The following is a 22788-nucleotide window of genomic DNA, read 5'->3' as shown; positions in this document are numbered from 1 at the left end:
CTCACCTCAGAATTGTACTTAAGTACAGTACTTGAGTAAATGTACTTAGTTACTTTCCACCACTGGGTGAGGTTTTGACATAAGCTCATCTTGGGCTTTTTACCTCACCTCCACAATTATCTTTTCTCTTCTTTTTTATTATTATTATTACTTATTATGTATATATATTTCTTGTGTGTTATCTGTTTTTAATATGTGCAAATAAACTAAAAAAAAAATTAAACTAAAAAACTAAAATCGATTTATCTAGTTATTTTATTAGTTGCCTTAGTCATAACAAAAAGAAACATGAATCAAGGAGCTCACAATTCAAAGGTTTATGTTAAGTCCTCAGGTAGAGGATGCCATCTGTCAAGACTTCTGCTAATCAAGGACCAAGTCATCCATACACCTTTGATTACTAGGAAGAAAGGAAAAAAATAGTTAACTTATGCAGAATATTATCTTACGTGCTGATAATACAGAAATTCCTTCATGAATGTTATTCAACACTTTCATGCCTGCAGATGCAATGCATGAGTGAGAACACATAAATGTATTACTTTGACTTTGACTTGAAGGAAGTAAATGGGCTGTAACTCTAAATGACACCGCTATTCTCCTTTAACTAATCATATAGCTTGAGCAATTAGCACATACTGTATGCAGGTGTGCAGTCAGGCTACTCCCTCATTGATAGTTAGGTAGCATAAATATTCACCAACCACTATCAGGCTCCAGGATACTTATATTTTAAATATTGGTATAGCGCTGCTTTAGAAAGCCATTCTGTTTTGTAGAGCTTACACTCTGTCTGCTGTGTTGTTGGGTTTAGATTTTAAATATTCCCAGTAGGGCTGAACAATTAATCAAAATTTTATTGAAATCGCAATATGGCCTACTGCAATTTTCAAATCACAGGAGGCGCAATATTTGTTAAAGGTGAAATGTGTCAAAATAGCATTTTAAAGTAAATATTGTGGTGCTGCAGAGATGTCCTGGCCTACACATCATATTCTACAGACTTAAGAAAACATTTTTGTTTGGTACAGATCCCCGCAAAAATCACACCATAATCATTTTAATACGTTTTTCAATGAAAATGATGACAATGATGTAAAAAATATAATTCCCTCTAATATCGCAAATTATATCGCAATTGCAATATCAGTCAAAATAATCACAATTAGATATTTTTTCAAAATCGTTCAGCCCTAATTCCCAGACATTGTTTTGAAATTCTCCCTTTATCTTGAAGCCTTTGTATTTTAGCCATCTTCAATTTACAACATTAGATTGATTGATTTAGATTTTTGATATTGTTTGTTATTGTTTTGTGATACCCCTTTGTTTTAAGTGGGTCTAATCCTTTGTTGAGGAGGTAACGTTGCCGTAGCAAGCCTTGCTAAGTGCATGCTAGCAGTAACGTTAGTTAAGTTGTAGTTGTGAGCTGTTACTGGTGATTTCATGTCTTTTTTTTTTTTTTTTTTTTAGAATATTTTTGGGTATTTTTGCCTTTTTTTAATTGATAGCTGACAGTAGAGATAGACGGGAAAAATGGTAGAGAGAGAGAGAGAGGGGGGATGATATGTTACAAAGGTCCCAGGCCGGATGCGAACGTCGCACATCACGGTTACATGGTATGCGCCTTAGACCAGTGGTTCTCAACGTGGGGTCCGGGGACCACCTGGGGACTACTATCATGACTATTTTGATCATAGTTTCTGTTATCTCTCTACCTACAATACAGATAGTCATAGAATTCTGGACAAAATCATATCTGAACAATAGAAGTATTTTCAGATTTAGGTCCGAGAGACAAAATCTCATCAAATGGGGGTCAGTGGCTCTAATGTGCACTAAAGTAGGGGTCCTTGATATGAAAAAGGTTGAGAATCACTGCCTTAGACCACTGAACCACCGGGATACCCTTCATTATATTTTTCATTGTTATATTTTAAGGTTGCCTTTCAAAACCTGAAAATGTAGCAACTGTTGTTTTGTGTGCTCTTGCTTATAAATGCTCTGGTTAGCATTAACCGTCACCATTATGGCCATCTTGGCTTTGTAGTAATCTAGACAGTTTGTTAGTCAAGAAGCTCACAGCTAACAAGTACTGCTAAGCTAGCTTTAGCTTTTTACCTTTTATAAACGATCTTGAGGTCCCGCCACTCCAGGAAGCTGCACATCTTAGGTTTGCGGGCCAGCACTACCTGCATCAGCTCCCTGACCATCTTCTTCTTGTCGCGCTCGGCGGTGGCCGTGTACCACTTCTGCAGCCGCAGCTTCCCCTGGCGGCTGAACAGCAGCATGAAACGCATCTAAACCAGAGACAGGCAGGAACAAAAAGAATGAACGAAAGAAAAAGAACAAAGGAAAACATTAACGAGAGACAGCAAGAGGGAGGAAGAAATGTAAAACTTATGGAGGAAGGGGGGGACAGAGGTCTGAGTAATGTTTATCAGTTCAAATATATAAAAATGGAAAATTAAGTTTTTGTTTTGCTAAACCTGACTCAAATCATCAGTTCCACCGTTCCTCCATTCCAACAGAAAAGCTGTTAGGCCAGGGGGAAAGTGAAAGGGAGGCCCAACTCGATGCAGCTGACATTTGGGCCCTATAGTTACCATGGCGACAGAATTGTGGAATATTCCATATGTTCAAAAAGTAAATTTTACTGAATTTTGATCCAATAATGCGAAGTTGTCTATTAATTTAGGCCTAACACAAAAAACAACTTGGGCTCAAATGAGTTTTGAACAAATTATTCAGTGCTTTTCCTTCAGTGTTTCCCATAAATAGGTTTATTTGTGGTGGACCGCCACAAAATCAGAAGTTGGTCACATTATGTTCTCTGTCACACAGGAGACTAATCTCTAAAACTGCTGCTTGTAAACTGACCGCACACACACATGCCTTTCTTCCCCATACGCTTGTGTGAGAAAGACCAGTAGACCTTAAAGGAATAGTTCACCCAAAAATGAAAATCCTGTCATCATCTCCTCCCCCTCATGCCAAATGAAACACAGGTGAAATTTGTTAGTCCATATAACACACAGGGAGGCTGCAGCACAACTTGGTAGCAGCCTTCTCCAAAACAACTGAAGTCAATGGGGACCTGTTCTTTAGAGCTCCAAAACAAAAACAGCCAAACAATCACACTGTGAATAGAAAGACCTATACACCATTATTTGTTGCAAATCAATCAGCTGTAGTTAAGATTTGCACTAAATGATGGTGTAAATATACTGTAGGTCTTTGTGGAACTCTGAAGAACTGGTCCCCACTGACTTCAGTTGTTTTGGAGAAGGCTGCTATGGAGTTGTGCTGCAGCCTCCCTGTGTGTTATATGGACAAACTTCACCTGTGTTTCAACTGGCATGAGGGGGAGGAGATGAGGACAGGATTTTCATTTTTGGGTGGACAATTCCTTTAAAAGAACTAAAAACTTGTATGCATTATAAATTGAATTTGTAAACAGTAACTTGACACTTTTTAATCACAGATGTGTGAAACAGCCCAACACTCGGATAGAAAATGAACAATGTGTGTGCAAGTGTGAGTGCAATGCAAAAGACTGGCATATTGCCCCTGTTCCATGATGTATTGAAAATAAGTCGGGACATGTTATAAGTCCATACATATAACTCTGCGATATATTGAAATAGGGCTGGGCGATAATTCAATATTATCCTTTATCGTCTTTCAGTGGAATCATATCGTGATGATAACCGAATGGTGATGTTAGGTGTGGTGTCAAACAAAACTGAAATATTCAAATAATATTCCTACCATACCTCATTTTATGAGAGTTTTTAAGTAAAATTTGCTTGTCATCATCAATTCAGACAGCAGAAATGTGTGTCACGATATTAAAATATCTTCATATCATCACGATATGATTCCACTGAAAGACGTTAAAGAAGTTTAGTCAGTTAAGGGTTTTAGTAAGTGTCCCAAAAAACATTGCAGTTCACCGTTGGATTCCAAAGCCTCTGAATGGAAATGTTAAGTAACAGCTTGCTGGAAAGCTATAGAGATTTACTGCAGGACAAATTTTAAAGTAAATCTCTAGATTTGTTATTCTAAACAAGCTTAGTTTCAGTATTCTTCGGCAGAATTTTTGTGTAACCTATCTCTTGGTTGTTGGACTTGACAGTTGCCGCTCAATGCGCTGTTACTAGGGTTGCAAAATTCCGGGAATTTTCAAAGTTGGAAACTTTCCATGGGAATTAACGGGAATTTATGGGAATTAACGGGAATTTATGGGAATTAACGGGAATTTATGGGAATAAACGGGAATAAACCAGGAATTTACTAAATTGAAGGTATGCTCTTAATAGGGAACTTAAATATAGTTGGGGAAAATATATTTTAGCATAATCCTGACTAAAACAACCAGATATCATGCAAGTACAGTTGAATATCTCTGCTGTTCCTCAATCACATGCACACATAGCACACTGCTTACTGCAGGGCTATTGAGACCACGGCCCCTACATGCCTACATGCACTGTGCATTCCTGTGCATTTTTGTTAATTTTTGAATGGGTTGGGTCGGGGGGATGAGTAATATTTAACTCAACATTCATGTTTTTGTTCTTCAATGAAAGAATTGTTTGTTCAATAAAATATTTAACACTTGATAAAGTTCTACTTACAAATAAATCTGTTTTAATTGTATTATTTTGGATGGATGTCTGCTTATAACAAAACAAATATTTATGCTTGGATATGATACCTTTCCATTAAATTACCCTCAATTCCCAGTTAATTCCCATAAATTCCCATTAATTCCCATAAATTCCCATAAATTCCCATAATTCCCATAATTCCCATGGAAAGTTTCCAATTTGGAATATTTCCAAAATTCCCCAGCTTAACTTCCCATGGAAATTTACCGGAAACTTTCCGGAAATTTACCGGAAATTTTCCACCCCTTTGCAACCCTAGCTGTTACCCAGTCAAAACACACAAGAGGAGGGACCAACAGGTGTCTATCATAGCAGGCTACATTATCTGTGATTGGCGCAAGATTAAACAGAATGGTATTAGTGCAAACACAAAAATATCCATTCATTACAACGTGTCGTGTTGCAACTTAAAACAATTTAAAGAGTAAACAAATCCCACCCAAATCTGTGGTGAAGCCTGACACCTAATGGTGAAAAGTAGGGTAGGCTACTGCACTAGCCATCTGCTATTGGCTGGTGTTTGAGCCAGGTGATGTCACCTTCCATAGAGTACAACAGGTGGTGGCATCACCTGGCACGAAGACCAGCCAATAGTAGATGAGCAGTGCAGTACCCTACCTTTCACCATTAGGTGTCAGGCTTCACCACAGGCAATAAAATCGAAGTAAACAAATAAGTTCAGTAAACTTTGAAATTTAATTTGGTAATTTGGGAGGCTACTCAAGACTATTGCCCATGTGCATTTTTCTCAGTACAGGGGGCGCTATGCACTTTACATCTTGGTAACCAGCCATTAAAAGCAAAGAAGAGCAGGAGGAAACTAACTTGGCTGTTTCAAATATTTCCAGCACTACTGAATGACATATGTCTGTTCATGGTGTAGATTGCCCAACTGGTCGCCCATCTAAACCCCAAATCCAAAACTTTGGTGAAGCCTGACACCTAATGGTGACAAGACTAGGTTGTCCTAGTGCAAGCCATTGAGGTCTCGCCTCCTCTTGGCTTTCACACCCTAGTATGATACATGTTCTGTACTGCCCTCTGCATTGTAGTGATATACTATATAAGTGGCACTTTGTACAATTTTAAAGGCCCATTCACATCTAGAATGATAACAATAAAGATACTTATAACTATAACAAGATGTAAATCATTGTAAGTAAATAGAATGTCTGTGTGTACAACTATAACTATACAAACATCCAAAACGACAACTATATTGTTATATTGTTGGTTGTTTTTTTTGGATGTAGAGACAATGATAAAACATTTTCTACCAATCAAAATAATATTCTACAAAGGACAGGGTGGGAGAATTCAGTAGTTCACTGCAGTGATGGCATTGCTTGCTGAGGAACTGAACACAGAAGTCCAGAGGAACCCGGGGCTGTTTGACAAAGACCATCACCTCTATAGATGTTGAAAAGAAACGTGACATACCGGTCGGGATCGGAACAGCTCTTAGGATTAGCGGTAAGGCGTTTACTGACTTGGATATACTCACTAACTAGAGTGCTAGTTATCTTGCTAACTAATAAAATAGCATCATGTCTTGGCCAACCTCAACCTGATCTGCCGAGGGCAAATGCGTTATTATCCTATCTTTTTAATGGCTATGATCAGAAGGTAACGAGTAGCCTATTGAAAACGTTTAGCCACGGTGAAGTTACAGGTGTTTTTTTTGTGGAGAACCTCTTTGATCCACAGTAGATGTGGTGTTCAGAGTCACCTACTGGTAAAGAAATGAACAGCTGCACTTGGTGACTACCACTAGCTCTCAACAAAGCACAATAATGTCATGAAAGTGCCGTAAAAGAGCATTATTGATTCTGCCAGCTCCTCTCGCTTTTGCTGTAATTCATGAACCCAAAGCGCAAGAGAAAGTAAAAAAAAAAAAGCACATCGGTTACGTAATCATGCTCCATTTTTTCTCTGAATAGTCGGTGCTGACGATGTCATTACAGTGTGAATGCTTCAGCAATAGTGTATCGTTACAGTTAGTTATCGCTCTAGGTGTGAATGGGACTTAACAGTGCAAACAACGCGATATCACATATACCACCATGACTGTCTAGGTCTTGACGCCAATTCTCGCACAACTTTCAACTTTCAATGGGTAGTGAGTGAGTCAGCTACTTTCAGTAGGGTACTGAACTTGCCATAGCTATTGGGCTATTGGTTGGACTTTGTGCCAGGTGATGTCACCCTCTATAGAGCACAACAGGTGGTGACATCACCTGGCACAAAGTCCAACCAGCCAATAGCAGATGGCCAGTTCAGTACCCTACTTTTCACCATTAGGTGTCAGGCTTCACCAAAGATTTGGGTTTGGGGTTTAGCTACTATTTAACTGGGAGGCCTAGCAGGGAGGGGATGACATGCAGCAAAGGGCCGGATTGGAACGCATCCCGCTGCGGTTAGGACAAAGCCTGAATGGTACGAGCTTCACCAGGTGAGCCATCGGGGCGCAGGAGGCAATACTAATGCAATGCCAACACAACACCAACACAATGCAAACACCAAATCAACAGCAGCGTATCGCAACAGCAACGGCAATGCTAAAGCAATGCCAACACAACGCTGATGCAACACCAACAAAATGTCAACACAACACTAAAGCAACGCCAATGCAACTCCAACACGGACACAACGCCAAATGCAACGTCAACGCCAACACAACACCAACACAACACCAATGCAATGCTAAAGGTGCCGCAGCTTTCATCGATTTCATTTCACTTCATTAAGGCATTCCCTCCATGGCTGGGAGCTTGGGAGATTAAATGTAGGCCTGGTCTCTCCATTAACCTTGGCTCACATCCCTTGGACTACTTTACTGTTTAGAGATGTCTTACACTAATCTGTGAATGTCACCTTCTAAAATAACTTCATACTCTTTCTGTGTGTGTGTGTGTGTGTGTGTGTGTGTGTGTGTGTGTGTGTGTGTGTGTGTGTGTGTGTGTGTGTGTGTGTGAGAGAGAAGTGATAAAGAGAAAATGAGAGAAGGGAAGAGGGAGACAGAGTCATGGTGGGATAAAGAGGAGGAGGGAGAGAGAGACACAGAGATGTGAGTGGAGGACGCTGCCAGACTGTGTTTAGGCTATGTCTGTCAGTCATATGCGTGTGTGTGTGTGTGTGTGTGTGTGTGTGTAGGTGTGTGTGTAGGTGTGTGTGTGTGTGTGCATGAACACTGTAAAAGGAGTCCACGATGCAATCTATGTGCACAAGAATAGCTCTGTTATCTGTACCAGATTCAATAATGGAACGCAGGCAGTCCCTTCAGGTCTATAAATCTATTCAGGCCATTCAGTTCCACACAACCCCATCGTGTGGGTGTGTGTGTGTGTTGTGTGAGTGTTGTCAGCATGCCTAGGCCTTTTAACAGGAGGAGGCAATAGTAAACTCCAAAAGTGGGGACATAGGCTAGGTTCTGTAAAGATGATTTGTATAGATTTGAGCTAGAATATCTACATACTGTACAAATACAACAGAGTTATATGGAGCGAACATGACACCAAACTCCATTAAAAAATCTGGCAATTTAATGTAGACTTATCAGCAAAGGTACATAACTCATAAAACATGACTTATGAGTCTTGAATTTGAAGTTCAAGTTGAATTTTTAATCAAATAAATACTGCTTGTCGTATTGGTTATACACAGAATTAAAGAGTGGATCCTATCAACTTGTAAAAAGTAATAAGTCATGTTCTACGAGTTATGTATTTTTGCTGATATCCAAAGCAACTTCACATTATCAGATTTCTGAATGGAGTTTGGCACGATGTTCTCTGCATACAAGAGCAAATATGCATGTATCACGGCTAGAGGAAAGCTAAACAGTTTCACCAATCACCACTATACATGAACATTTAGCTTATAGGCAAATACTTAATAATGCTGTTTACAATACAACCATGAAACTCAAGACACACTGCAGTGACTTTGGAACTAACACAGCTTTACCAAAACTCTACAACTCACACAATCAACGCACAAATCTACTGCCTACTAGTTGACTTTACTTACGTCTGATTTCTATCAGTCTTGGCTTTCTCTCTATGCTCTATCTGACAGAGAGAAGGAGAGAGGTGTGGTTCATGTTTGTCTTATAGCAGCAGGATACTTGAAGATTTGGATAAGGGATATTTGCATAATGCCTGGGGAGTTATGGGGTCATCAACTCAGTCATTTGTCTGGTACACATATATTGTATGCACTGAATTCAAGGATGAAAAATTGTATCAGTCTGATAGACCAAAACTAGTGCTTAATAGTTTGGACTATTGCTCATTTGTCCTCAATGGCCAAAATCTTAAGGCGGGCTAAAGGAAAAGCCTTATGATGCTATTCAAATTGAAAATGTATGGAAGCCCATTTCCGTCAGTGTGATGAAAAAAAGAAGATCCTGTAAGTCATTATAATGAGAAACTTTCTCAAAATAATGAGTTAGTATCTCAAAATAATGAGTTTATCTCAAAATAATGAGAAACTTTCTCAAAATAATGACTTAGTATCTCAAAATGAGAAACTTTCTCAAAATAATGAGTTAGTATCTCAAAATAATGACTTAGTATCTCAAAATAATGAGAAACTTTCTCAAAATAATGATTCAGTATCTCAAAATAATGACTTAGTATCTCAAAATAATGAGAAACTTTCTCAAAATAATGACTTAGTATCTCAAAATAATGAGAAACTTTCTCAAAATAATGACTTAGTATCTCAAAATGAGAAACTTTCTCAAAATAATGATTCAGTATATCAAAATAATGACTTAGTATCTCAAAATAATGAAACTTTCTCAAAATAATGAAACTTTCTCAAAATAATGACTCAGTATCTCAAAATAATGAGTTAGTATCTCAAAATAATGAGAAACCTTCTCAAAATAATGACTTAGTATCTCAAAATAATGAGAAACTTTCTCAAAATAATGACTTAGTATCTCAAAATGAGAAACTTTCTCAAAATAATGATTCAGTATCTCAAAATAATGACTTAGTATCTCAAAATAATGAAACTTTCTCAAAATAATGAAACTTTCTCAAAATAATGACTCAGTATCTCAAAATAATGACTTAGTATCTCAAAATAATGACTTAGTATCTCAAAACAATGAGAAACTATGTGTTGTTTCCTCATGCCCAAAGCAACAGAAGCAACTCACTATTTTGAGATACTAAGTCAAAATATTGAGAAAGTTTCTCATTATTTTGAGATACTAAGTCATTATTTTGAGAATGTTTCTCATTATTTTGAGATACTAAGTCAAAATATTGAGAAAGTTTCTCATTATTTTGAGATACTAAGTCATTATTTTGAGAATGTTTCTCATTATTTTGAGATACTAAGGCATTATTTTGAGAATGTTTCTCATTATAATGACTTACAGGACTTTCATCACACTGGCGGAAATGGGCTTCCATAAAAATGCATAAGTGCAATTCTCGGAAGATGTAATTCCTTGGCAAACACATTAATTAAAAACACTGTCCATTTAAGACTAATGATCAGCTCAGTGCAATGCATTCAAGCTGTATGTTGGCGAGCATTTAGCAAGAGGCAGTTGAATAACTATCAGGTGTGACAACTGCCGGGTGTAACTGTCACCTTCAGTGTTGACACTGGCTGAAACCTGAGGCTAGACTCATTACCTACGCTAAACAAGTCATTGGAAAGCTACACGTACGTTACTCTTCGCTTTTCCATTTAAACTTCGTGGTAGACCGTCAGATAACTCACCTAAGAAACACCGTGCACTGACTTAGAGAGCTACAAGTTGTGTTCAGAAGATATTTGAGAGCTTGTGTTAAGGAAAGGCCTGCTGACATGAACCAGGTGGAAGCAGCGCAGGTGGAACATGTCACTACCCGAGCACACTCTCTTCCTGAAACCATACACCTTGCTAGCATTAGCATGAGCTAGCTGTTGCCTTTTTTTGGAGCGAGACAGAAGTACTTACCATTATTTCGGGTTCTTTTCAAGACAACCGGGAACGTTTTGGACGAACTCTACTTCTAAAATGGCTTGGTCCAATATCTGTGTATTAAACAGCAGCCAGCGTTAACAGTCCATGTCTGTGTGAGAGAAAATACTAGGGGCTGAAACCCATTCAGCTGGAACAGTCAGCTGTTCCGCCTCCTGCCGGACATGCGCACTGCGCGTTGTAGTGCTGCGTTCCATGCACGTAACAAAGTCGGAAATTCCCGCCTCCAACTATGAAAAAATGGAACAGCCGTCCAGTTTTATGACATCGCACCACCACTGTAAATTCTACACAGCTTTAGTTTTGACATGTTTACAATCTTCAAAATGAACATGAATTTGAAGAATTGCATGACACTGTCCCCATTTCTGTTTTTTTCCAACCTGGACCACTGAATCATATAATAATAATAATAATAATAATAATAATAATAATAACTTGATTTGTATAGCACTTTTCTAAAAACAAAGTTTACAAAGTGCTTTACATACAATAAAACCCAAAAGCAGTGATGTGAAACTACCACAGTGAATGATAGAAAAATAAATTTAAAAAAAAGTATAATAGAAATATATTAAAAATATTAAAAATATATATATATAATAAAATTACAATTATATATTATATATAAAATTAAAAAATATATAATAGAAAATAGGAATAAAAGGTAATATATGGTGGTTGCGGCTACTGTTGGATGCCATTTATCACACAAGTTTTTTCATAAATGAAAAAAAAAAAGTCATGCAATACTGAAACTCAAACTTAAGTGAATTTTAAAAATTCTAAACATTTTAAAAGTAAGGCTGTACAGCGTATACTACGGCATGTTGACATGAAAACAGATTAATGCATTGTGTCGATGAATGTTTTTTTTTGTTTGTTTTTTTGTTTTTTTACAGTTTCATCTAGCATGCATAGCAACGTTTTGTTTTTGTTTTTTTTAGAGTCTTCAAATATACAACAAATTGGCAATGACAGTTCTTTCTATATCACCAGAGTAAGCTGAGTACAGTACATATGTGTCAAAGACAATAATCAAAAGGAAATAGAGAAAACAAAAACAAAACAAAGAGAAAAGAAATAGTAAATTAAAGGGGGGAAAAAAACAAAGAACAATGTATACATTCCAGGGGTTAAATTACTTTATACTGCGCAAATACAAAGTGTAATTTTTGGGCATTCATGCTTTTCATACATTTTAGAGATTTGGAAAATATTTCTAATTCGTTTTTAAAGGCTGTTAAACAGGGTTGTGTTTTACAATATTTACATTTGTGTATAAAATATTTTGCCAAAATAATTACAAAATTCTATATTTCTATCTTCTATAAACATTCCAAATTTGACATTTTCTAGTAGAAATGGTGGTAGAACCTCAATGCTAGATTTAATCCATAAATTCAAATTAGACCAAAAATGATGAGTAATATTACAGTGAAAAAATAAATGATCTGTTGTCACAAGAATTACAGTCTATATTAAATTTTAATCTTAGAAATTCACTAGAGGGGTAAATGAGTGTGTCGATGAATGTGAGTTTCCTAGGAATTCTGACTTGAAGGTAAATGCCATGACGTTTTTTTCTTGTAGTAATTCAGAATTACCAATTTGCCAACGTGCAGTGAACGCAGCGCTGAGCCAGCTGTGTCGTCATCACCAGCCTCTACTGTCTCTATGCAGCCGGTCACACCGCGCGCTGTGGAGAATAACGCTTTATTAGAGCTTCGCACTTAGGCACGTTGATGATGATGAGGAAATAAAATTATGATTTAATTTTAGGGCATAGATGGAGGGTTTGGTCGGTTGGCCATGGCCGGCTGTTTCAGATGCTGTTGCCATGACAGACGGGGTACGGTGATGTGGTTACCATGGGAACGGGAGAAACGAGGTGAAGGCAAACAATGTGTACAACAAAGAAAGAGGTTTTACACTAGGATTAGACAGATGTACTGGGACAATATTGCGCTTTTATTAGAAAGCAGATCTGGTCCTGTCAGTGTCGTCCACCTCTGATATGACGCAGTTTGATTACATATTTATCAATACTACACTGGTTGTCTATAGCAGTGGTTCTCAACCTTTTTCATATCAAGGACCAATAATTTAGTCCACATTAGGGCCACAGACCCCCATTTGATGTGATTGTGTCCCTCGGACCCAAATCTGAGAATATTTTTACTGTTCGATATGATTTTGTCCAGAATTCCATGACTATCTTTATTGTTGGTAGAGAGATAACAGAGAAACTATGATCAAAATAGTCAGTCTCCTACAATCTATAATTGTTCTTGTAAATGAAATAATGAAGTTTAATGATTCATCAATTTGCTGGGGACCCCCAGGGATGCCCTCAAGGACCCCTGGTGGTCCCCGGACCCCACATTTAGAACCACTGGTCTATGGGAGGTTATTAACCTGAACTGATTCGAATGAGACATTTTGATCAGATTCCACACAAGTATTCATCAATATAAAATTCTAGCGGAAAAAACACTAAATACTGAGAATTTTTTGGCATGAAAATTGTGAAATTCAAAGATATTGAATGTTGGTACAAAATATCATATATCTGCAGCTTCAATCCAGAAATACTGATATCAATTGCTGTTAAAAAAAAACATATTGGTTGAACCCTGTTTTCCAGAAGTGAATCACTTAAACAGCTTACTGCGGTTTGTGTTAAATAAAGAATAGTATAGACCCGTGATTCTCAACCTTTTTCATATCAAGGACCCCTAATTTAGTCCACATTAGGGACACGGACCCCCATTTGATGAGATTTTGTCTCTCAAACCTAAATCTGAGAATATTTTTACTGTTAGATATGATTTTGTCCAGAATTCTGTGACTATCTGTATTGTAGGTAGAGAGATAACAGTGAAACTATGATCTAATTGTGTTAACTTCTTGTAAATGAAATAATGCTGAAGTTTAACAATTCATCAGTTTGCTGGGGACCCCTTGGAACCCCCTCAAGGACCCCTGGCGGTCCCCGGACCCCACGTTGAGAACCACTGGTATAGACTATGCTAAGATTTTCCTCTACAGCTTGTACTGTACCTACAATAAGACAACCCTAATCTACCTTTGTATTGTGCATTCATAATGTAACTTTGGGTGTTTGAACACTAGAGGTCAGCATTCACCTTAGAGAACCTCCAGAAGTAACCACAGAGAGAGCAGCTCTGTAAAAATTCAGCCTTTTAATAAATATATAAATACTGTAAAAAATACAACTGTAACTTCGCAAACAATAAAGCAATAACAAAAAAAAATAGACATTACAATCAACATTGTAAAAATATAAAACAAGTACATCTTTTTTGGTAACAGTCAAGCAGCAAAGAAGGGGTCTGCAGAATCGTATAGAGGTGTCTGTCCTGTTGAAAATTAACTATTGTATTTGCATATTGTGAATCTACTATATCAGACAATGGTAAACTGCTTAATTAGTTCATTTTCCTTCATATATTTTTTCTGTATTGTCAACCAAACCCATCAAAAGAAAGAAATGACTAGCAAACTCTGTCACTTTTTCCTCTCTTATCAAAAAAACAGTCATAAACCCGGTAGTATTAAGCACATTACCCATAAACCCTTCAGTTAATTAGTCCGTGAAGTCGTTGATTGATGGTATTAATGGCGCTGGTCTGTTGTGGTCATCGTGTCATGTTGAAGTCTCAGTAGCAGTAGTTAGACAGTGGAATGATAGCAGGGCTTCAGTCTGGGTTAGTGTTGCTGTGGCTGGTTGAACTGACCCATGAACAGAACAGCACCTAGACAGGAAGGGAAACATTAGATACAGTTAAATACTATAGTCCAACAACTGGACAATAACTACAGTGTCTTGTGGTTAGAGGTTTGCCCAAAAATTCTCCATTGACTCTCACTTCAACACATCAACCCAGTCTGATGTCTCCAAGTGTGTAGCGTGTGTAGACTATTATGTTACCTATGATAACTTTAACTGTATTGCTTTACCACTGAGTCCTCATTCATTGTCCTCCACATTGTATGATAACTTCAACTGTATGACCTGCTTTACCACTGAGTCCCCATTCATTGTCAATGCCGCCCCCTAGCGGCACAAAGTCAACATTACAGTGTGACTAACAAACTAACTAACAAACTAACTAATGGACGGAGACCGATCCATAGTCCCCCCTTTGGTGGGGGACAACTATTGGATTGTGGTTGGTGACTGACTGGCTGACTGACTGGAAGCGTCAATAGTAATAAATGGCAAGAGGGAACTTCTTCAAGTGTCAATTTAAGTCTTTTAAGAAGCAACGTGGAACTTAAAAACCGAAGTAGGGAGCGCTGAAGCGTCTTACCTGTGGCTTTGTGCTGGATGAGGAAGAGGAAGGGGCGGTCCAGAGTGATCTCCTCCACCGCCATGCGAGAAAACAACACAGCAGCTAACAGAGGGAAGACAAACAACGAGTCAATATCTTTCGTGTGTGCGACAGGAGTAACCTATTTCTACAGAGACAGAGTAAAAGAGGAGGGAGAGCGAGAGTATTTGGGTGGATGTCTTAGGGTTTGGGGAGTGTATCTGTGTTCACAGGGTCCTATGTTTAACCCAACCCCAACCCCAACCCTAACCCTAACTAACCATATTAAGTGAATACAGAGCTGGGGGACATCTTTTTCAGGTTCCGATTATGTGCTATATAGAGCTGGGGAACATAGGACCCTGGTAACTAGGACCCTGGGAACATAGGACCCTGGGAGAGCACATATGCAGAACTGGGGAACATAGGACCCTGGGAACATAGGAATGACTCCAGGGCTTTGAATGGCCATTGACTGGCCAATATCTGATTTCTATTAGGTCAATATCAGCCCCATATATCAGCCTGACCCGAGTATATTTGTGTGCATGTGTGTGTTTGTGTGACTTCAGTATTTACCTGTTGCTGCTGCCCCCTTGGTTCCCTCCTCGTTCACCTCAATCTTCACCCTCTGCAGAACCTTGGACACACACAGCCTTTCGTCAGCTGGAGGGTAGAAACAGGGAGAGTTGGGTTAGGATATCCTGTTAACCTGAATACACATATTACTATCCTAGTCCTAAACCTCCTATATTAACATCCGTTCAATCCACCCTTGGTTGAATCCACAGTAATTATTTCGGTAGGGCTCAAGGAAATTCAACTAATAATATTACGCTGGCTACTACTACTGAACATCCCTACAAAGTCTATTTGAAAACCAAGTTCTATGTACATTATACACCATGCAACATCCTCAATTCCATGTAATATAGTCAATTACTGGTTTTGTGTTGGGTGTTAACCTTGACTGATTCTATTTTCTATCCTTGTCATCACCAAAGGGCCAATAAAGTATGCTGAATCTAGTAGAACAAGCACCGGTTGTATAAATAAGGTTTCTGAATCATGTTGAATAAATACAGGCTGGCCTCCTTAAACAGAGTTAAGATGGTACTGTAACTTACTGGTGATGCGTGTGAAGTCGGCGGTAGCCAGGTTGAACATGGCTCCCAGACCCATTTTGGTCAGAGTCGTCTTCAAATTCATCTCAGAGTCCAGGGTGAACCTACGAAAACACCAACAATACATACATAAGTATAATTTTCATTCTGATTCACGTCTTATAATAATCTATTACAGTAGATAATCTTTTGAAGGCCGCAGCATTTTTTGATTGAAGCTAGCTGGTATGTAATATTCAGTATTTTCCCCAGAATTGCATTCCTGTCAGGGTGGAAAAGCCTCTGAAACAGCATTTAGACCATCATGGGACACTAAAACTCTCCACTGAAAGCCACTAATGAAATTGTTTTCGGTGGGTTAGCAGCTCCTTAAGGCAGGGTTAGGCAGGTGTCATTGCAGGTTTTACAGTCTGATACCAATAAAGCTGTTGAGTAAAATCATTTCTTCATCTTGATCATATCGGTCTGACCCTTGTATCTATCGTGCCTCTTTCTCTCATGGCCATTTCTTTTTGTCATTTTCGTTATCCGTCTCTAACCTGGGCATAGCCAGCTGTCGCTTGACGTTCCTCAGCTTCGCCCTCCACTGCTGAATCTTCTGGCTGCTCAGCTCCTTACTGAGCGTGCTCACCGGCACCTCGGGCTCGAAGGGCGACACCAGGAGCATGCTCAGCGAGTCGCCCTCGTACGGGACCTCGATGACATCGTAGTCCACACCCTCAGCAGACACAAACTCTCCTGTTGATTGAGGAGAAGGGGATGGATTTACACTAAGATTCGGTGTGGAATGTACTTGTAGAATGCAGCTATGATATGTTCCATTTGAAGTTGGAAATTTTCGGAAAAACCAAGGAAGAAACATGGATGTGTTCAAAATTTTCTTTGCCTGATTCCCCATAGTTCTAACTTAACATCAGTTACATGTGACATTAGCTAGCTAGTTAGCATAGAACGCTAGCAATTGTATGTGTAAGTTTAGATTTCAAAGTTGTGTTTAATCATTTACCACACAGTTTCTTATTAAATGCTAGGTGACGCAATGCTGAAAATGGAACTTAAGAGGAACTTAAATTTTGAGGATTTTAAAAATGTTAAAAGTAATGCTGTGTAGAGTTTATAATGTATGCTGCCATGTTGAAGTGACAAGTAGTTTCCTACATGGAATTCAGATTTGAAGGGCAGGTCGATTGCTTTTTTCCCAGATGGAATTTCTAATTTGCCAACATGTCTGGAACCTAGCGTTAAGCTTGAATAAATCATTGCAGCGGGCCAATCCATACAACCTACCATAGTTGAAGCGATTGGTGAGCCTCATCATGGGCACTGGCACAGTGCTGCCATTGGCACAGTGGAACATCCTCTCCTGGGTCAGTTTTAGGTCAAAGGGAACCTTCCACAAGCCCTGGAAGTGGAGGGCATTGAGGAGGACCAGACGGGTCTCGTCAGTCAGGGAGCCAGACGGCAAGAACTCAGGGATGGCACCTACAGAGGAAAGGGAAGGGAAGAGACCAATGAAGGATGGCGGAGATGTTAAAACTAAGCTAATCTAAATGAACAGGACATGATGAGGACAATCCTAGAATCTGGAGAGCTGTGGTTATGACGCCAGAGCTACTTTTAGCTCCACAGTTGCTACAACACCGTGTTCTCCAACCACATGCCGTCAAAAGCCATGTGTCTGCAGGTTTTCTTTCCAACCAAACACCACAACAACTCCTTTCACTCAGTAACACACCTTCAACTTTAGATTGAAGGTTTAGATCCCGCTTGAAGTGGGAGGAACAAGTACGTACCACCACAGACTCGGTATGTTTCGAGCTCGAGAATGATTTGTTCAATGGGATTTGTTCGTTCTTTTCGGCCCAGCACTAATGCTCCACCATTAGCCAGTCAGTGTGCGTACCTGCAGTGTGGTCCGAGACCCAGGCGTTGATGACGCCGAGCGCCTGGTCTGGCCTAGTGAAGTCGACCTGGTGAGGGTCGGTCTGGAAGGCCTTCATCAGGGCCCGGCGGTATCCCTTCTCCAGGCTCATCTTCCTCTCCACCATCACCCCGCTGGCCACCTCCACGCCCTCCTCACTGGAAACGTCCCGCTGCAGAAGACGCTGCTGCCGGGACATCCCGCGCTCTGGATGGCAGGGGAGGCAGAGGAGAAGAACTGATTAATTAACTGATTCATTTCCCCATGAGGATCAATCAAATTTTATCTTATAACCAAGTTTTAGTGTCCCGTGATGGTCTGTATACTCTTTCAGAGGCGTTCCCACCCTGACAAGAATACGATTATGGGGAAAAACCTGTCATTGTTTGAGAATTGTTTGGCATGAAAGTGGTAAACAATGTAAAAAATATTTAATATCAATGCAAATTAGGGTCAAATTTGAGTCATAAAAATTACAGTATTGGCATCAGCCTTGTTTTGCTTGGTTTCTTAGCTTCTCTGTTAGGTATCATCAGGTATACGTAATCTCCACTTTCTTATATTCTATTTTTCTTCAAGTCTTCGAGTTTCATCTTATCCCAACTAATGTATTAACCAGTTCTTACCTTGCAGAGAAAAGCCCATGGCAGCAGTTAAGGCCCTGCGGGTGTGTCCCCCAGCGCCAAGCTGAGCCATGCCCAGGACGGAGGCCACACCGTAGGGGGAGAAGGCCACGTTCTCCTCCGCAGAGTCCTGGACCAGCTGGGAGAAAACCTTCAGGCCAAAGTCTGTCTGTTTGTCCTGCAGGCTGCCCAGCCCGGCGCTGCTCAGACACAGCAAGAGGAAAGCGTACGCGCACAGCATCCTGGGAAGGAAAGAAGAGGATATAGGTCAGTGGTTCTCAACGTAGGGTCCGGGGACCACCAGGGGTCCTTGAGAGGGTTCCAGGGGGTCCCCAGCGAATTGATAAATTTGTAAACGTCACCATTATTTCATTTAGAAGTTTACACAATTCGAGAATGTAGAAGAATGACTGTTTTGATCATAGTTTCACTCTTATCTCTCTACCTGCAATACAGATATCTGGGCAAAATCATATCTGACAATAAAAATAATTTCAGATTTGGGATCCGAGAAACAAAAGCTCATCAAATGGGGGTCTGTGGCCGTAATGCATACCAAATTTGGGGTCCTTGATATGAAAAAGGTTGAGAATCAGTGATATAGGTTACAGTTTAGTTTTCTTTTCTTGTGTCAGAAGTGTCGGTAGGTTTAAATTCACATTCTGCACAAAGGCCAGAGGACAGAGCAAAGGCCATGTTGCTGATGGTTTAGGAAAATATACTGCTGTTGAGATGGATATAATCTACTGTGCAGGACAAAATGTTGCCCAAGAAGATATTCTAAGATGTAAAAACTGTCCATTTAAACAGAAATGAATCTAGGTCATTGGCTGATATGGCATGCTGTAACATGACTTCAGCATATTATGTGCTTTGCTCGCTGTCAGGAAACTTGTTTAAATGCCAACTCTGTAAAAAAACAACAACATGCATTCCACATCTGTTTATGGGAAAAGCTGATTCTCGTTAAGAGGGAACATTGGGTGAATTTGATTGCGCAACACCGTTATTTAAACCCAGGAGAAACAAACTCAGAAATAGCTCTCAGTTGTTTTTAATAAAACAAGGGCGGTTGCTCAAGGGTAGGTGGTAAGTGATTCCAGATCAGCAGCCCTACTGTGAGAAGCCTGATGAATACAGAGCGAAGTCCAAACACTGACATGAGACCTTGGTGTTGGACAGTTAAGACTACAGATTGGGACACGACATAACAAGCTGCTGATACCAACCTTGGATGAAGTGTGAGGTATGCTTGTGTGTGTGTGTGTGTGTGTGTGTATGTTCTTGTACTTCTATCCTTGTGAGAACCAGTTTGAGTTTTAGACCTTCAGAGTGAGGAAATTCGGGCTAAGGGGTTAGTTTAGGATTAGGACTTGGTTAAGGGTTAAGATGTAGTTGATGAAGGTCCTCGCAAGTATAGTAACGCAAATGTGTGTGTGTGCGTGTCACACATGCCTGGCTGCATATGCATTAGTGCCAAGTGGAAAAAGTGTGTGTGAATCAGTATCCTTTCTATTCGTTTTCCATTTCAGACATCAATAGCGTGTACTTGCTACATGCATCCGTCACAGAGCTGATATATGGTCACAGGTCAAACACTGTGGCCCCAGGCTCTGTTTGCATAACTTGACGCACTTCTCTATTTGCACAATCCCTTTCACTGCTGACCGACTGACTGCACAGAAAACACTGCAGTGACTGTTTCCCAGCATTGGGGTCACGTCTTCTGAATAAGGTTTTGTTAAACCAGGGCGAGACTACAGTAATTTTGGTCCTGAGTAGAAAAAGTTAAAGTTGTTGTCCTGTAAGAGCAGGACAACAAGCCATTAACTGAAGGGGCTTAATACAATTAGAACTACTTAACTCCTTATTTTGAAACTTTAAACAGGCTTGTGCAGAAAGTGGAGGGAAAGCTGAGATGTTTTAGTTCGAAAAAGTCAAAATAGCTCACATTTGATGGTGTTTGACCTTTCTAGTGTTAAATGAATTAATAAATCATGAGTATAAAGTCCATAGTGGAAATGCCACAGATATCATCCTGTTTAAAGTTGCCTAAATATCACCAATCATCATCTCATCCTTTTTCTGTCTCATTAAATTCTGCTGCTACTGCTGCTGCTATTTAATGCTGTAATCCATGGTGTTTTCATACTGTCATCCATACATTTTTATTTAACATTTTCCTATGTGGAACTGCCAATTGAAATAGGAATCGCCTATTTTCCAATTTTCAAATTACATTTTTTATTAAAAATAGTCCAATTCAAATGGCATCTTCTTGAATTTTCTATACCTATATTTTCTATAACTATATTATGTTATGCATTCCTCATTTTTATCTTCTTTTTACTATTATTATCAAGTGGGGTTTTTTCGCCATCTTATTTTACATTAATTATGGCATTCTATCCCTGTTTTTATGCTCATTCTATGTCTATTTTCATGTGAAGATGCATTCATGTATTCATGTATTCTATTCTCATCTTTATCTTATTTTCACTATTATTATCAAGTTTTATGTGAAGCACTTGGTGCATGTAATTTCTTTGTTGTAAAGCACTTTGAGCTGCATTTCTTGTATGAAAGGTGCTATACAAATAAAGTTTATTATTATTATTATTATTTAAAGGATCTGGTCAGAACAAGACGTTATGTAGCTAATCGACACAACTCCTAAACTTTGAGACAGTCAGTCAATAGAATTCTAATTATTCCAAGTGTACTGAGCCCCTATTTCATGCTGCACTTTAAGCTCTAAAGCTTCTAGATGTGATCCAAGTCCTTACCTTGTGATTGAAGTGTTGCAGGAGTTGGAAGATGGAAGTAACACAGATGTAGTAGAGGTCGTCTCTGTGGTTGAAGCTGCAGTCTCTTTCAGTTCCTCCTTCACTGCCACTGGTTGAATGTGAATGTGTGAATGTGAATGAGTTTGTGCCTTTATACAGGCTAGGTCTGTAGCCCCGCCCACACACCCACCCAGCCACCCCCCCCCCCCCCATGCACACACACAGACACACACGGAAGTTATTACTGAGTATGATGTCATCAGACACACTGTCTGGACAGACTACCTTTCTCTTGATGCGAACACACACAGAGACTACTCACTCTGACTCTCACACTTACTCTCTCTCTCTCTCTCTCTCTCTCTCTCTCTCTCTCTCTCTCTCCCTCTCTTTTTTTTGCCCCAGAACATAAACTATTTGCCAGTACTCATATGGAAACTCACTTAAATTGTGTGCATGTTTTCCTTGTCTTGCCATACCCTCTCTCATTCATATTATACACATACGCGCACACACACACGCACACACACACACACACACCCACACACCATTTTGCTATGTGCAGGGTAGTGTCCTCGGAGGAGAAGGTCTAGTCCAGTCATGCTGTTTATTCAGGGGAGCCTCCTCTGTCTGTGAAAGGGAAACTCCTGCTTCACTGAATGTCTGAAGGTGTTAAATCCCACAGCTGGCTGACAGCCAGGCTCTGTCACAGTATGTTCTTCACCTCTAAAGAAAAGGCGTGTGCAACCGATGAGAATAAACAAGCTTAACAGTGTATTTGGCGGGATGACGTTCTTACAAAACAGTGTCATTTATAGAGAAGAGACAGCTTTGTTCATTCATTTTCTCTGCTTACTTATTCCTATTCAGGGTTGTGGAGGTGTAGATCCTATCCCAGCATGCACTGGGTGGAAGGCAGGGAGACAGATAGACAGACACTCCCAGTCATACCAATGGACAGTAGGTAGAGTCTCCAGTCCAGGAGAACACAGGGAGAACATGCAAACTCCACACAGAAAGGACTGGAAATCAAACCAGCAACCTACTGGCTGGAAGGATACAGTGCAAAACCACATATCAATATTAAGCACAGTTAATCGATGCATGAAATAAATACCTTTAAAAATGTATGTGTTTGACATGGCTGCACATGCTGACTAAAAGGGTGTCATCTTTATCAGAGTGATGAAAATGATAAAGTCTGTGAAATGGGATATTTATCATATTTAGTAAATGGGTTTCATCTTTGAACAATGAACATGAAGTATTCCATTCAGTTCCCATTTGAGAGGATCATATAGCCTGTGTTGTCTGCTTTCATATGTACATACTAGT

At 39.5% G+C, this 22788-nt stretch overlaps 1 protein-coding gene across 1 annotated transcript; it reads right to left on the bottom strand.

Moving 5' to 3' along the window:
• Positions 1-13855: 13855 nt before the first annotated feature.
• serpine1 (serpin peptidase inhibitor, clade E (nexin, plasminogen activator inhibitor type 1), member 1) lies at positions 13856-21566 on the bottom strand. Its single transcript, XM_071513223.1, has 9 exons — positions 21454-21566; positions 18671-18909; positions 18027-18251; positions 17411-17605; positions 16663-16861; positions 16127-16227; positions 15579-15665; positions 15000-15083; positions 13856-14441 (listed from the first exon to the last, which is right to left on the bottom strand). Exons 2-9 carry the CDS (start codon positions 18906-18908, stop codon positions 14395-14397), a joined length of 1176 nt encoding a protein of 391 aa, XP_071369324.1. The 5' UTR covers position 18909; positions 21454-21566; the 3' UTR covers positions 13856-14394.
• Positions 21567-22788: the final 1222 nt, after the last annotated feature.

The sequence above is a fragment of the Centroberyx affinis genome, unplaced genomic scaffold (assembly GCF_046629955.1).
Source record: "Centroberyx affinis isolate AG114_WGS23_722 - 3 ecotype Tasmania unplaced genomic scaffold, CSIRO-AGI_Caff_v1 ptg006897l_1, whole genome shotgun sequence".
NCBI classification, from domain to species: Eukaryota; Metazoa; Chordata; class Actinopteri; order Beryciformes; family Berycidae; genus Centroberyx; species Centroberyx affinis.
Note: the sequence above shows the minus strand (reverse complement) of the source record. Positions and strands in the feature narration are given on the sequence as shown.